At 43.9% G+C, this 17,208-nt stretch overlaps 1 protein-coding gene across 5 annotated transcripts in view; it reads left to right on the top strand.

Moving 5' to 3' along the window:
- Positions 1–17,208, top strand: part of AMOTL1 (angiomotin like 1) — a 194,605-nt gene that overhangs the window by 16,679 nt on the left and 160,718 nt on the right. For 4 of the 5 annotated variants that reach the window (XM_019524506.1, XM_019524510.1, XM_019524507.1 and 1 more), the window contains exons 2-3: positions 5,381–5,515; positions 9,169–9,219. In XM_019524506.1, coding sequence (XP_019380051.1) covers positions 5,431–5,515; positions 9,169–9,219 — 136 coding nt within the window. In that variant the 5' untranslated portion in view covers positions 5,381–5,430. Of the gene's footprint in view, positions 1–5,380; positions 5,516–8,797; positions 8,831–9,168; positions 9,220–17,208 lie in introns of those variants that run through there. The other variant, XM_019524509.1, reaches the window with a different exon arrangement.

Genomic DNA, 17,208 nt, shown 5'->3' on the forward strand with positions numbered 1-17,208 from the left:
GCGAGGCTTGGGGCGTGCTAAAGGGGAGGTAGGAGGCACGCATAGCCCATAAGGCTGGGGGTGCACCAAGTCACCCTTAAATAGCAGGAGATCATAGGCAGCCTCCCATATTACCTTAAATAAGAACAAAGACGTGGCGGGCGAGAATCCGAGGGTGCTAGATCTCCTAATTGCCACGGAAAGGGGGCGCTAGCGGGATCACGGCCGCTCACAGGCCCCACTCCGTGACAGACATATTAGTTTTAATGAAGCCTGAATGAAAATTGCATCCCATCTCAATCGCTCAAGTTTCATTTGAATTGTCTGTTGTGTCATATACCTAATCCTCCAGTTGCCCAGGGACTCTTCCTGAAAAAGAAGGGGCTACTGGCAGTCTCCCATAACTGGGCAGTGAAGTAGGGTTCCTCTGGAGGACTCGGGACTCCCCAGCTGGTTGAGGGCAGTGGTGTGGGAAAATAGGTCTTCACTGGCTGGTTGGTGAAAGCTGAAGGAAAAGATTTTCTAGTAGGACTAGCAGTTTATATACAACTTTTGCTAAAACAACACAATTAAATGAAAAATACAATTTAAATATAATACCATTTATAAAAGCATACAATAAGATTATTCATTCTCAATTTACACAAAATTAAAACAGAATATAGTACATAATTATACAAAAAATGGATAAAATGAAGCCGTGGACAATACAGTAAAATAGCCAGATTGTATTTGATTTTGGCCTTTGTTCTTGGTGCAAGTAATGCAAATACTCCTAGGGAGTATAGGACAGTCTCCAAGTTGTTAGAGAGAAGCCAAATAGTTTTTTCTTCAGGAGCCCAGTGTTAATAATTTTCCACTAACAGAAATCCATTTCCTCCTATTTTCTTCAAAAAAAATAAGACCACAAATAGGGTTTTAAGTCATTTTTCTCATTCTTCCCACAAGAGCATATTCTGTCCAAATGTGGTGTCCAACATCACCTGCCCATGACAACTGCAGATCTCATTAGAATGAATCCCAATCTAGTAATGGTCTCTCATTGTTTGTAGCTTTCTACTGCAGCTAAATAAGTTTCTAGGCCAAAGGAATGCTTTATTAATCTCAGAAAGGGGAAGTTTGAGAAGGTCTCACTGCCTGTGTATCTGTTTGTATTCTGGCAGCTTTAATTCTTAAATTTATGTCTTGCTTTAAATATAAGGGAAGTACTGGCTCAGTGATTCTCAGTACATTTCCCAAGCCCTTTGTCTGGAGGAGAATATAGATGTTATTTAACCATCCAAACAAGGGTTTAGTTGGAAAAATAGAGGCTTCTAAAATACACTTCTTAGGGTATCTGGTAGGCATTAAAGATCTAATGTTTAGCCAATAGTTTAGAATTCTTAATTGCCCTAACATGCTCTCATAAATCAGTCCTGTTTCAGAGCACATGAAATACATTTTCTTCTGTAAGGTCTAGAAGAGAGAACAGGCTTCTAGCTTTCTCCAGGCTGGCCCTTAAGGAGAAAGGGGATTCTTGCCTTGGAAGTACAGCAGTTTTCATTAGTAGGGAAACAGGGACACCTCTTCAATGCTGTATTGGCAGACAAGATTTTTTTTTTAACAACGTTTGTTCAAACTTTAGGCCAATGGGCCTTGATTTTTTACCTCATTTACACCTCTGTGACTCTACTGGGCTCCCTGAGTGGAAGTGAAAGAAGAATCCACTCTATCAGGTATAGATTCCCTCTGATCTAGTATCAGATCTTGGAGATATGATCCAAGCTCTGCCACGTAAGAACCCAGGATCTGGGATATACATTCACTGAAAAGCTGGAGCTACTGACTGGAGGTTGTACCCAATGTTACCAGCTCAGGCAGATGGGAGAGTCCTGTTCCCTAAGGCATACATGCCTTTCTAATATTAACCAAAGCACTCTTGGTCTGCACTGCCACAGTGTCTGTTTCACTTTCATTCCCCCACCATAGACGCATTGTACACCCTTGAGCTCCACACTGCTGCACGCATGAGGTTATGGCCAAAAGTCACAAGACAGCTATATGGGGCAGGTCCTAAATTGGAGTAGTTTAGTGCAGCTCTGTGGTGAGTTTTACAGTCACTGAGGAGCTAGCCCTGTATAGTTACAGCCTGTTATCTATTTAATGCTTGTGCTTATGTTGTATTTACAAGCCACATATTATTTATGGTTTCTAAATACTGTATTGATACCATTAATTGGATGCAGCCAGAATAAAGAACCATTCCCAGAAACTTCGCTGTGGTTCAATGCAACAGCTCTCTTCAACACCCTTGTTCCTTCAAGTCATAAAAGTTCAGCTGCTCCCTCCTATGCAGGGGTAGATAAGTAAAAGCTAAAGCAATACTTGTGATTTATGACACTATTAATAGTTTCTCAATGCCTGATATGATTAGCCTTAATACATTTTTACTCTTTTTTTCCTCTAATGCTGGCATGGAGTTCATGCTTCAGTGGAGCCAGAGAGTTTGCAGTTAGAGTTAATATTCTACTTGATGTGAGTTTGTGAATCATGTCTAGATGATTCTGAGTAGAGGCCAACAGCAGGCCCAGAGCTGAGATTTGGCAGTTAAAGACATTGGTCTTTTCAGAAGAGATGGTGGATGTAAGAGATAAAATAGCTTTTCTACATTGTGTTGATTCCCCCTTTTATTCTCTTACTTTGATGCTTTCACTGTGCTTGTAGGCAAGCCCTTCTCTTATCAGTGGGAATGAACAAACTGTCAGTAATATGCTTGCATTTTCTAGAGCTGTGCAAATAATGGATTTTTCAGTCTGCTGTCCAAACCAAACACTTGGAATCCATTTTTGCTTTTAGTTAACTGTAAAGAGAATTTTTTTCATGGTACTGAATGAAAAATTTAATTGTGGGGTTAGTTAAACTCCTTTTTAAAATCTTAAAAATACTGGGTCACTTTCAAAACAAAAATGTCATTTTGAAACAAAGTTGAAAGTTATCACGTTGAAATACTCAGCATAAATCATTTAAGCATTTCTGAGAATTTTTCCTCTGTTCAGTCAAAACTATTTAGAAAATTCAACCCAAATTTGTGAATAGTTTTGGTGGACCCTGAACTGCATTTGTCATTGAATATGCTTTTCACCAAAAAAAGTATTGCTCAGCTCTATTCAACAGGATTCTATATTTACTCTCTGCTTTGCTGCAGAGATACCAGAATACTTAGTGGGTGCATCTACATGTGCTAGTTATGCACCTGAATAAACTCCAGTGCAGTTTGTGCCAGAGTGTTTTGCTCCTGGGTGCAGTGTTTACACATGCACCCAGGACTGCAACACGCTGAGCTGGGTCAGAGCAACCTCAGCTGGCAGGGAGCCCAGGGAGTCAGCCTGACAACCCAGGGCTGCTCCACCCCTTCTCAACATGCTGTGGAGGGGCTGGCTAGGGCATGAGGGTACTCTAATGTGGGGGTAGCCAGCAGACAGCCCCCTGCACTGTAGCACCCTCATTTCCCCCAGCCAGCCCGTTACCATCTACACGTACATTGTGGCACGTTAAATAACTCTGCCATAGGATAGTACTTGTGTTGGGCAGTACTATACTGCAGTGGAGTTAGTTAATTTACTGCAGCCCAATAGCACTGCACGTGTAGATGGTGACACTTTACTGGAGAGCTAATTAGTCAACTGCAGTAGAATGCACATGTAGATGCCTGCAGTATCTAATACTTAGGATCCAGTGGTGTTGTCCTGACATCTAAGTACTGAATAGGTATTGTTCTGCTATGGTAATGTTATGGTAATGTTATGTGGTAACTGTGGTCCATAATCTTCCTTTCCCCTAGGGCTGTATCAAAGTAACAGCTTTAAAACTAGTATAACTCCAAAGGACTGCATCAGCACAGGATCTAGTTCAAAGACTTTTTGTCAGGACCTGCCTCAGTCAAAGTCTTGCACTTTCTCTGCACACATGCATGCACTCTCACTTTCTCAATCTGTTGTCTCTGCTCCCTTCCTTCTCCACTCATCTGGCAGGGGCTTCTCTCTCCGCTCAGTCTGCAATCTTCCTAAAACAAAAGACTGCTTTTCTCTATGGGTCCTGCTGTTTAGAACAAAATTCCTTTGTATCTTCAGCTCCTCTCTGCCTCACTGACTTTGTAATTTTCTGAGAGACTTTTTCTTTATTATAGCTCTATAATGTCTCAGTGCTTCTAGCTATATCTGGATATCGTAGCAACTAGCTGTAAGGAAAAACTAGAAATAACATGTTCACTCCTTTCTACCCTGGTATAATAAGGAAAATATAAGTCTGTGCCTCCATGTGCTATTAATTATCTTGCATAAAGTAAGTTTATGGGTAATCAATATAGGTCAATGGACAATAAATATTTCAAACTCAGAGCCATTAAAATAACAGCATAATACCAGAGCAGATAGTAAATCACTTGGGTTATTAACTTTAGCTCAAAAACACATCATTGCACCATATCTAGGGACCCCTAAATAGCATCAGTACATCTCTGTATTAAAGGAACGTGGTTTCTGGTCCTGGTCTGGAAAGAGTGAATTCAGAACCTATGGATATAATAGCATAGGATTTCACTGCCTGAGACAAAGGTCACAACCATTAGTTTGAAATCAGCAGCAAATTTCACAAACCTTTATATTGACTAGTTACAATAGAAGCCAAAGAGTCATATGATTCAAGTTAACTTAGTAGTCCCCCAGGTTCCCAGGATGCTTTGCACCTCCCCCTCCTCCCCACTTCCAGGGTGGGCAGGCTAGCTGTGGCCCAAGCTGTCTGCTCCAGCTGAGCAGGAAGGCATGCTCTAGTGCCCCCTCCCCCCTGGCTTTTGGCCTGAGCCACTGTAGGCGTGTTGCTTCATTTCTGGAATCCAAAGTTAATGTCTGGTCACTTGCTTATCAGTTCAACCTTTGCAGCTTAGACCAACCTATGAAGATTGAATTGATTCGGGCTCAGGCTTTTTGACTGTCTATATTTAAGTACTGTGTTACTGTGATTATTTTATTTTGGAGTTTTGCTACTCAAATTTTCTATGCACATGGTCAATACTTAAAAAAAGGAATTATACTAAAATGTTTAGAATTTGATTCACTGCCCAAAAAGAATTGTCTGCAACATCAGCTCAAAAAGCCCATCCAATAATCCTTCCAGCAGCTTCCCTCTCATTGATATGAAGGCCCACTTGTTCAAGCACCCACCAAATTCCTACCATCTTGATAATCTTTAAGGTTAAAACCAGCAGCTAAGCTTTCTCTCAAAACCCTGTCCCCTCCTACTTTCTCCCCCCCAGACAACCCCATACAGACTGAACACAGCTTGACACTCTCCTTCAGTGGATATCTGCATGCAGGTTTTGAAGCTTGGCAATTACAGTTCCAAATCTGTTTTTGTTATTCCTCAGAAAGAACTGTGGGAAGCTTGCTGGTAGCTCTTTGATGCTGTGTGCGAAATATGGACCTTCATGAAAACTGGAAACTGGATGGAATCAACTGGCTGGCTCATGATGGGACTCTTCCCTTTGCCAGTGCAAAAGGAGGTACAGTAACCGTGCGGCTTTCAGTCAACAGAGTGAACACTCAGGGTAACCCCAGCTTCTGCCACACTCACTCACAGACAGGAGCTCCTTATCCTCTGAGTAATCTCACTGGCTTCATCAGGGCAACTTTTGGAGTGAGGCGCCCCTTGATGTAAGGATGGGGGAATACGGAGTGAGCCACCTTAGTGCCTGGCTCTTTGCTGACAGACAGAGCTCGTATGTTAGATTCTTTTTTAGGCTTGTCTTCATTACTTAGGGGGACTAATTACAAATGATCATCCTTTCAGGGATTCATTCCTCTGGGGCTCTGCCTGTTGGATTTGATCACCATGATCCTCTCCTAAAAAAAAAAAAAGAGCTTTGCAAGAAGCAGTGGGTCACTAGAGGGCTGGAAGTGCCCAAGTGGACACATCTTTATTCAGTGACATGCTTGGGTGAGGACTTTGGACAGAGTAACTCCTGGAAGGGGAGTGAGGGGCAGAGGAGGCAGTCCTTTCTACTTGTTCTATCCAGAGCCCCTCAACTTTCCCAGGGTGTGATCAGTCCACCCAAACTAAGGCTGTGGGAGCTCTCCTCTACTGGAGCTCCCCACACCCAAGTTCTTAGTTGTGCTGCTACCCCAGAGCTGCTGGTTAGTCTCATAAAAGCTCTCCAAGGTGTTGCAGTGGGAAACAGGAAAGGGGGTTATTCCTAGACCCCAGGGTACAGCCCTTCTGGGTCATGGCAACACCAATGGTTTAGAAATGTGCTTTTTTTCCACATTGCTCCATTCTAGGTCACTCCAAATCATGTAAAGCAGCAACCTGAACCTCCAATTCCCACATCCCAGGTCATGACACAACACACTCCACACCAGAGGCAGCCTGTCTGTCTCTTTCACTCTGCACCCTGGATCTAAATTACCTTCCAGATGGCAGTTTCTGAAATGTTTTGCTTTGGTAAAAATATTCCACCCAGCTCCATTGATTTCTCTGTATTGCTAGCGCTGGCTAGCCTTGGCACCTATTACAGGGAAAGGGAACAGGCCAGGATATGGTACAGACTCTCGTCCCACAAATTATTTTAAGTTGTTAGAGTTGGCCCTGTAGTTCAAGCTGCCTAGTTTTGTGTACCTGACCCAACTGGCTGTTTGTTCAGTCCATCCTGATAAGAATCACCCAAGTGCCATTCTAGCAGGAAAGTTACTCTTAAACTATTCAGTAGCATCTAGATGTGAGGCATTACTGTGTTGTTATGCTGAAGCTAAGGCTATTTTTTCCCTGCTTATCAAGATTAGGCAGTGCTTCACCTAAATTGTTTCCACCCAAATCCTAAACTCATTGTTTCATAGTTGGGATGGGCTGTTCAAGGGCAGTATAGGGTCCTCTGCTCATGCTCCACCTGAATGAGCTAGATTGTGGATCTAACATATTTGCACAAAAATGTCATGGATTTTCCTCATGCAGTTCAGGAGTTTAGGGGGGGAAGAAGCCAAATGTACAGCCCAAATCATTTGCTCGTTTGTCTGAAGGGGAGTAGCACATGACTAGATAAGCTAAGATAGGACTAAAGTGTTCCTGGAGCATCTGCTTCCTATCCATCTTGAAAATCTAGAAGGAAAAAATTGTATGTGGTCTGTCTCTCATGAAGGTGAAAGGGCCTCCTCAGCTTAGCAGCTAATATGGTCAGCACAGTTACAGCATGCCGATGTCTGTGCTCAGCACCCAAGTGTAACTGGGAGGGACAGCCAACTGGGGCAGCAACAAGTGCTGTCCTGTGCATCACTGCTCCCCAGAATAAAAAGCTGCCCTGCCACACCTCAGCCAACCACACACAATACAGTGATGTGGCTAACATTATGCTCATCTGCATACAACTCTCTAGGCCAAATGACCTTGCTCTGACACCACCATAGCTTTCTTTTTCACTGCATTAACCTAAATTTATTTGGACACTGACCACATGTGTAGGTCTGTGTTATTGTTTCATATTTATATTTTGGCAGTGCCCAGACCTCCTGTTGGGATTATGCCCTTGGCATACTTGGGTCTGTACAGATGACAGGGTCCTGTTCCTCCAGAGTTTGCAATTTAAGAAGCAAAGTAACCTGGAAAGCCAGGGAAGATGGGGACAATCAAATGTGCAGAATGGTTAGAGACATGTATCTGTTTGTATGCACATGGGTGCATGTGTCTCCATATTTTTGCTCTGCAGGTAGGTAACTGCATTACATCTGATAGGGAAAAATCACAAACTTTGTATCCCCAGAAATGCTGCTGCATTTGTGGAGTCTTGAAGATGTTGAAAAGTTCACGATTGATTTATTTTTTATAAAATAAAAAATGTGCACCAGTTTTACAATTCACAATGACTCAACAGCTCCTCCACCCCCCTGTGACTAGTGCCTACACCTTGAACCTGGTGGAGTTTCTGCAGGCATCAGAGCAGAGTCCTGATTTCAGCTGGGGTCAGGATAGGGACAAGGGGATTGTGGGTAAGGTGTTGCCTTGGGATACAAGAGATTTGCATTAATTTCCCACCTCTGCCTTCAACTTGCCACATGCCTCTAGGCAAGTCTCTACACTCTTCTGTGCCTCAGTCTCCCCAGTTGTAAATGGGCTTCCTAACATCATCCTGCCTCCCAGTGGAAGTTGTGAAGATTGTTTCATTCATGGGCATGAGGTGACACAATCCCATGATAACAGAAGGTGCATGGATTTCAAGGCTTGCCTAGAGACTAGTAGAGGAGTAACACTGATTGTATCACCTGTGAATATTCACCGAGTTAAAGGAGCACCAGTGTCAGGCAGCTGAAAGTCTTTCTCCGTCTGCTCTTCAGGAGGGGGAGAGCCGGGCAGTAATATTTTCCCTTCTGGCCAGTGGCTGAAATCAGCCCTGGCTACATTCTGCCTGTTTGACAGACAAGGTTTCAATATCAGGCAGATCAGATGCAGTCAAGTGAAGGACTAGGAGTCTTTTTGGGTTATTTAATCTCTTGTGGGAGGATCTGGCCATTCCCTAGCTTTTGAATAATACAAAGCAAAACAGAAACCCCAAAATACCCTCCTAAGAGTGGGAGAGCTGATGCTGAATGCATTTGCAGAGCATGCCTGCTGCAGTTGCCTAGCGACCAGTGGGGAGGCAGACTGGGTGGCAATGAGGGGCTCCTCTTAGCATAGGGAGGTATTTGCGCTGTCAGGTGGGTGCGGGCTCAGTGTGCTCATCTCTGTTCCGGCTAACGATGCTTTTGGCCGAAGTTTGGGTGCAGAACAAGCAAAAGAGGAGATGGGAGACACAGTTTTTCTGAAAAGTCCGGGGACCGCAGCAGAAAAAGAGGTCAGAGTTGTGTGTGTGCAGACTGGGAATCCCATGAAGGATGAGGATGGTGCAGTGCAGCCCTCTGGGACTGTGCCAATGGAAAGTTTCTGGGGGCTGGAAGGATGATGAGGTTTCCCTCTGCAGCAAGAAAATGCACTGGTTTCATTGCTGAATTGACCAAAAGTTTCTCTGCCAATTGCTAATTTTCCAAATAGACATGCTAAAATAAACCATGCCTGGGAGGAACGTGGGACAAGCTCCCCTCTGCAGTGGTACTGAAAGTAGGTTTAATACTCAAACTGTATGCACCTATGAATCCAGTTGATTTTTCCGGGCATTTATTCTTCTCCCTCCAGGCAATGAGGTTTCTGAAGGTACTCCAATTCTGTTCAGTCTGGATCAGTTGGGTAAGTCCATGTCGAGCATATTTTCCTATTTCTTTTTCTTCTCTGCATCCTGTCAGGTAATTACAAAGCGATTGCTTAGATTAAAAAAAAAAAAAAAGGAGCAGCTACTGAGTGTGGTCTGCTGCATTCATGCATAATTTCTTGCTTTTTCCTGTCTTGTTTTTGAATATGCAGAGCAGAGAGATAGACACAGCTGGATATCAGGAGATTGTATTTAGTTATCTTCTGAGTTACATTTGCTTAGGAATTTTTCTTTGCAACAAGAGCTTGCATCTCCCTGTTGCAGGTGTGACAGCTTTCCTGAATATAGCTTTAAATTTAACCCATGCCTGTCACTGGAACTATTGTGATCTGAAGGTGGGAAATCCTACAAGGATTTCCCAAAACTTGTGTCCTCTAGCAGTTCAAGCCGAGGGCTAGGAGATGGGACTGAATGTATGTGAAGCATAAGTGAAGAGTCCAGCTCATAGGTAGAACTCAGCAGTTCACTTCCTGCGTTACTATGAGTTTGACAAGCTCAGAGGTTCAAGAGAAACAGACTAAAGCACAGTCAGAGCTCAAGACCTTGTTCACAACTTCAAGTGGGGCCTAAGAGAGGGTGGCTGGCAGCTGAGAGCTTGCCATCTGAGTAATCTTGTTCTATCTTGTAGTTACCCCCGCCCCCCCCCCCCCTTCAGACTTCAGGGACTGCTATCTAGCTTTTCATCCTACCACTAATTTCAGAGAGTGTGTAGCCAAGTTAAAGCGACTCCCTTGGAAGGCCACAGAGGGTCTCTGGGAGGCTGGATGTACTGCATGTACCATAAATCTTCATCAGGGAGCAGCAAATAGACTGTCGCAGACAGCTTCACTCAGCTGGGCTGAGACACAGCCCGGAATCTTTTCCCCCTTGGGTTCTTCAGCACCTCTGAGCTAGAAGACAAACATCTGCAATCTCTAAGTAGTTTATTACAGGACCCTTAGGCCATAAAGCGATGGAGGCTTTCTTAGTCCAGAGTTCTGCAGGACCTAGTGCAAAGCAATCTGTTTCTCAGCCATTGTTGGATGTGGTCTGCTGAGATGGGAGTGAGAGCATGGCATGCTATATGCTCAGTCCAGGAGGCCCATGTCATCAGCTTCAGTGGAACCAGCTGAAGATACTGGTTATCTGGCCCCCTGAGGAGCAGAGAAAGGGCATGCAGGCACAGTGCTGGTGGGGAGGTCATGCTGCCAAGAGAGGGAGAGGAAAGAGAAGCAGATTTCAGGGATGGCTCAAGAGTAGGAAAGGCCAGAGGCATTGTCTGCAGTGAAGTACAATGTGCAGGTAGGAAGATAGAACTGGCTCAAATGTTGCGTATCGGAGGGGCAAGGGCTTGTTCTCAGAAATGCTGACTGAGTACACTCAACTTGGATAGCCCGGGCTGGCCTCCATGGGCACATTGAGAATCCTGCTTCATTGCCCCTGAGAAGGAGAGGAGGCTTTGCAGGTTGTAGGCTGTCACCATGGGAGAAGATAGTGAGACATGAGCTGCAGCTCAGTGTGGGGCACCTCAGGAAAGGACACTTTCTTTTTCCATTTAACCTGTGGCACCTGTGCTCCTAAAACAATGGTTTTCCCTCTGACCTTCAAACCAAAGCTATCCTAAAGAGGAATGGTTGTTTTAGGTGCAAGCCCCATAATTTTCATCAGCGTATGGCACTAAAGCTTCCGGGGCAGTTCTAGGCAATAGAGAGCAAATCTGTCATAGGCTAGGAATTTCTCTCATAGGCTAGCAATAGACATTAAAAAAGGCTGAGCCTGAATTGATTCAATTTTTGTAGGTTAGTCTAACGTGCTTAGGCTGAGTGAGTTTGTAACCACACAGACATCCCCTCTGGACCAGAAAAATTCAGGCACATGCCTGCATTGGCTCAGGCTAGAAGCTTGGGCGTGCTAGAGCAGCCCCCCCTCCCTTCCTCAGTGCTGAGCTGAGGGGGGTGTGACCAGGATGCTCTGATTAGGGAAAGGCTCCCCTCCTCATGATCACCCCAGCAGGAAGCTGATAACATGGTGTTTATCACCCCTAACTCAGTGTTCATCAGCCCATTAAGAAAAGAGAGGGACATTACCAGCTACCTGTTGGTTCTGCCTTTCTCTTACAGCATGTACTATAGCCAGCATGTGGCCTGCTAGCTAATGCTGGGAGGTTTCTGTGCAAGGCAGAGGGGAGAGGTGAGGGGAGGGGAGGGAAGGTGGGGGGAACAGGGGAAAGCCAAGTAGACACCTGTAGTCTCTGCCAGAGCTCCAGCCAGGGAGCAGAGGGGAGGGGCCAGCCCTGCTGTGGAGCACAGAGCCCCACCCAGAAAGCATGCCAGGGTGCTGGGGAAGTCTGGTTTAACTTAACCAGGGAGGGAACATTGCATAAACCGGGTTGACCCAAATCAGTTAAGTCTGATACTACATTCAACCAGCTTTACCTCAAACGGGTTTCAGCTGTTTTCAAACTGGTTTATGTGCACTGAATATCTGGTCTGTTACAGGTTTAAAACAATTTGTGTAATGTCTGTCCCTAGCCATAAAGCCTGAATGATGAAAGAATCACATAAAAGAAGGTGATCAGGGTTAATCCTTAAGTATTACACAAGAACCACATTTGTTTCCTGTGCTTTCCAAAGTTCTGCTTAGCTGGAACCAAAGAAAGACTCTTCTCTGATTAAGAGAAGTGGGAGACTAGTGATCTTTTAAAAATGATTATATCTGACCATGAGGTGGAGCATCTTGTCCCATAGACAAGAGGGGCAAGGGCTTGTTCTGACTGTATCCATAAAGCATGTATTTTCTTAAACTAGAACATAATACTTGTCTCCCACATCCAGAAATGAACAGCTCGGGACAGTCTTTTTACCTATTTCACCCAGTTCACCTGACCATGTGTATAACATGGCAAGGGGAGGCGGGGAAATGTCTAGCTTACCTTTAACTGAAGCATGAGATTTGAATATTACTGCAAACCCAATCTCCTTTTTCTGAAATAGTGGATTTCTCATATGAAAACTGAACTTACAGCCTGGAATAACACCAGCACTGGAGGATAAAACACAAGGTTGTCCATAAATAGAAGTAAAGAACATTCATTTTAGCATGTGCATGTCTGTACTGTAAATCTAATACTGGGAATCTGGGTTTCTTAACGCAGTGACTAAACACAAGCTATATTATTGCTAGCTGGTTAAGGGTGGTGGTGGACAGTAGCAGTTATTTTCATTGATAAAGATTCTTCCATGCAACTGACAGGATCTTAGGGAAGCTCTATGGGGCAAGAGTCTGGACGACTATCAAGGTCTCTTCAGTCTACAAAACTAGGCTCACCCATAGCTTTGTAGGAATCCTGAGGGAGGGCTGTGGCATTACCATGCTGCTCTGGAAGTAGATTAGCAGCTAGCTTGTGCCACAGGATAATCTTTCCTTGCTCCATTTCTGCTCTAAAGAGGAAATAATCTGCATCAGCCCTATACAATTCCCTTCCTCTTGTGTGCTGGTACAGTCGAGCTGGCCGGAACATTGTGGGGGCTCCCACACAAACCCTGCTTCACACCTGCCTGTTTTCTGCCCACTTGTGTGGAAAGGGAAGTAGCAGCTCTCTGGAGACTGCTTTTCCCTGTGTGGGTGCATTAGACATCCCACAGTCTGGACTTCAGGATAGCAATGATTATTAAAAATAGATTTGGAAGCATTTTGCATAGCCCCTGTGGCTTCCAAACATAAAGCAAATCATCATGTTCCAAGCTAAGATAGTCAGGTCCAACAAAGAATATGGGATAGCCGTGCAGAAAGGAAAGAACAAAACAAGATCAGTGCTTAGAAGAAGAAATGCATTTTTAGCAACAAGGCGGGGGTGGGGGGTGGGGTGTAGGTATGTGTATATGAGAGAAAAACACAGGTCCTTATGGCTAGGAAGTGAGTGACTATTCCAAGTGTAGGGGGGTGTGCTTTCATGAGATTTCTGGTCTTTCCTAAGTTCATCTAGTTCAAGGGTGTCAAACTCACTCTGGGCCAGTTCTGGACCAAGGAGGTCCTTGTGGGCTGGATCAGTGGCAGGGCAGGTGGCAGCACTGTGTGCAGCATTGTCAGCACACCCACTGCTGCTCTCTCTGCTGCCAAAGGCTGCCCTCAATAGGGCCCCAGAGCTGGACACAGACATGGGCAAACTGGGGGGGTCGCCTGGGTCCCAGACAGAAAGGGGGCCCGAAGATGAATGATTTTTTGTTTTGTTTTTTTGCAACAAAAAATCATTATCTCTGGCAAAGCGGGGCCCGGTACTAAAAGTTTGTCTGTGGCTGCCAGGAGTCTAGGTGCGGCACTGTCTGGCCACTCACTCACCCTGCCACAAATTTGTGACCCCCTGGTAGCTCCTGATCCTGCTTGAAATATCATAAGAATTATTATGTTATTTTGCTACTTTGGCTTCCAACATGAAACAGCAGTGGAAGAAAGTTTAATCATTTGGTTTTTCAAGCTTTGTGAAAGGCTTACTTTGCATGACCAGTTCTTTCATTCCTAGTAGTTGCCAACAGGCCACATAATAGTAAAAGAAAGTTGCCAACAGGCATGACAAGGAGCACCTCCTTTCAGCCGTTACCAAACAAAATGGGAGCTAAGGGTAATGAACCGCGTTGGGAAGTGCTCAGCATCTGGCAGGATTGGATCCTTGGAATGCTTCTACAAGCAGCTGTTTCCTTTCTCCAAGTAAAATTACTGTGATAAGCAAACTCTGGAGACATCCTTTTCTTATGGATGTATGACAACTAGGCAGAAGTAAACTCCTTTTCTTTCTTTTCATTCATTTGTCCCTTCTCTCCCATAGTTCAGTTACAGGTTTTTGAGTGTATGGATCAGCTGGTGATTGTTGGGTTCCTTTCTTCCCTGAATGAGAAAACGGAAAATCTGAAAATTTCACACTTCATTGTTACCTAACAGAATGATATTGGACTGACTCCTGGGTGAATTGCAAGATGGACTTGTTGGCTTAAGAAAAAAGGGAAGTGAAGGGAAAGAGAGATGCTCTTTTGAGCAAGAGCATCAGCTGTTGCCAACATACTGTTCCACTCAGTGAAGTGCCATTAAGACAATTTAGCACAATATTGGGGAAGGAGGAGAGAGAGAGGACAGGTTGGAAAAATTCATGGGGGGTGGAAAAAAAGCCCCCTTCAAGAGTGAACCTTGGACAGACTGATAGGAATTCGATGACAGAGGGAAAAAATGAAATGCAGGTGGAGGTATGGGAAATCCATCTTCTCACAATCCTGATCAAATTGCTTTTGTAAATGACACAACATGTGAACATTTTTAGGGCCTGTACACCAAACTTCCTGATAGCTGGATACATGCTTGATTATTTTGGTGTATTCTTTACATCTGTACTATGTGTATTATAATCCTGTTAGAGATGCCTGTTATATTCTGGTTGCAGGAAATAGAGCTTCTATGGTATTCAGTTCCTGCAGAACTATTACAACTGGGAATCAGATCCCATTTGATTAGAAAAAACCCATCTCTGACCTGTTTGTTCCCATTGCTTAGTAGCCATCTAAGCTGTTTTTTTTCCTTTGTTGTTCTGACCTCATCTTTCACTGGAATGAATCCAGCGAACTAGTGCTCTGCTTAACACAGTCCTCTGCCGGAAACCATATAGGTCAAATTATTAGAGGAAAGAAAAATGAAAGCTCTTTGGCAAAATTGGAAAAACAGATGTGCAAAAGTGATTTTGCTTTTCCAAAGGCAACCCTGCCTGTTAAATGCACATTGGGGGGAACCTGATAAGTCTGTGCAGTCATCAGCATAGTGAAAACCTTGCGGTGACTATTAATATAGCACAGTCCTATATTTCTTTTAATGCTCACTGAGTTTTGGAGCTCACTGGCTATCTGGTAGCTAGATTGTTTAAACACCATTTGTAGATGGAATTGTGTAAGTACTCTTCGACGAGTGCACATGGAATTGTCTCTGCTTATAACTTAAAATGTTTCAGAGAAGCTGGTGATTGTTAAAATAATATCTGCTGAAACAAGCTGTGGATGTGGGGTAAGCAAAGTTTGTGACTAATCAGACTAGCTAGCATTCTTTCCATCTGACGGGGCAGGAGGCATGGTAAGGACATCTTTTCTTCAAAGGATCTGTGTAATTATTTACTAAGCTTAGCCTAATGGAACTTCTTGATGCACTATAAGCTAATTCCATGATTCAGTTCATGCAGTTGACCATGATTGTTTTAGTCCATATCTGTGGCTGGCTCTACACACTGTATCACCGGGGGGTAATGTTAACTGGGCTATAATTCATAGAGTGCCTAGCTGAATATCTCATGAAGCTGCAGGCACATCAAGAAATGCATGCAGGCATTTGGGATTGCCAGAGTGTCAGCTGTAGTGGGACAATTATTTTTTTACTTGCAGCACTTGGAATCTATGTGATTACATACATGGGTAGTTTTATGTGTAATAAGTGTCAATACCAACCTGCAATTGCTGTCCAGAACAGCCGAGTCCCTTCCACGGGAGCTTAGTAATCTTCCCTGAGGTCCATTATAATAACCAAGTCAGACCTATATTGTCATTAATACAGAACTGACAGGACCAGGAGATCCAGGAGCCTGGTCATGACTGAGTCCAGTAGACCCCTGGAAAAGAATGGAAAAAAAGTTGTCTCCTTTGCTCCAGATCTTGCCAGGGAAATGTGTGGGGTGTTTTCTTTTCTACTTCCAACTTATTGGTCTTAAATCTATTTCATTGCCTTAGTTACCAAAAGGGAGCGGTGGGGGGGCAGGCTATGTGAAATGAGATTAAATTGTCTACTCAGTTATAGTGCAAAACTCTTTACCTGCCAGCAAGGCATCCGTAATATTCAGCATCAACAGAGTGGCCAAGGGCAGCATGAACACTTGGAAATGAAATGCCGTACCTGGAGGAGTTCTCTTCTAGCCTGCTGCAGGCGGTGGGCCTTTGGGAGGAAATTCTAAATTCAGTGTACCTGTGCTTTGAGGAAATTTGAACTGCTGCTGGCCTCCTCCCTACCTGTTACATAGTAGAGGACATATCATCCAATCTGCACCCTTCACAACTATCACTTCATTATAGCATCAGACTGGAATTGAACTAGTGGAGGATATTGAAAAGGGCTAGCAAACACCACTCTAAAAATGAAGGATATGGGGACAAATACAAAGTTATGGACCCCGAGAGAGAGAGCGTCATTCACTGAAATTCATCACAGTCTGGATCAGGTACCATGGGTCAGACGTGCTGTAGAAAGATTGATTCTGAAACAGTCCTCCTGCTCAGTGCTTCCCTAAAGTACTGTGATTGTTATTGATCTTTGGGAGAACAGTGTATTAACAAGGGAAAAGAAAAGTGAGGACTTGGTAAAAAACATATAAACCCTTCTAAAAGCTAGCACAGAGGGAGCTGTGGATAGTCTAGCCAGACTCAGCTGATTCCCACAGGTCCAGCTCTATTCAGATTATATAAAACTCTTTACTAGATCAAGTTAATTAAAAAAACCCAAACATTTACCCTATTTCATTCAGACAATAATTAGAGAAGGAAGACAAGAGGTGTTTAAATTGCCATTTTGAAATTAGCTTTGGGAGAAATCCCTCCTTCCTTTCTGCACACTGACATGAATATGCATATTACAAGCCAAAGGCCAAATGTTGTCTTTGTTTATGTCTGACTAGTTGCTCATATGAATACAAGTAAAATCAGCCTTTATCTCCAGGGTCTCAGCAGGTAATCTGCCCTGAAAGACTAAGGGCCATATCAATCACTGGGAGTTTAGGTGTGTAATAGTATTCAGAGGTGTAGGTTGTCTCAGTCTTGATCCTCAAAGGAAACTTACAAAACACTTCCCAGAGATGAGCCTATGAACTCCACTTCATCAACCTCCTGGACACTAAAAATCATGGACTAAATACAGACATTGGATTTATAACACAGTATAACCTGCCTGACATCTGACTCCTCAGGTATCTCTCC

This window comes from Gavialis gangeticus, unplaced genomic scaffold (assembly GCF_001723915.1).
Source record: "Gavialis gangeticus isolate Ggan-Ray unplaced genomic scaffold, GavGan_comp1, whole genome shotgun sequence".
Taxonomy (NCBI): domain Eukaryota; kingdom Metazoa; phylum Chordata; order Crocodylia; family Gavialidae; genus Gavialis; species Gavialis gangeticus.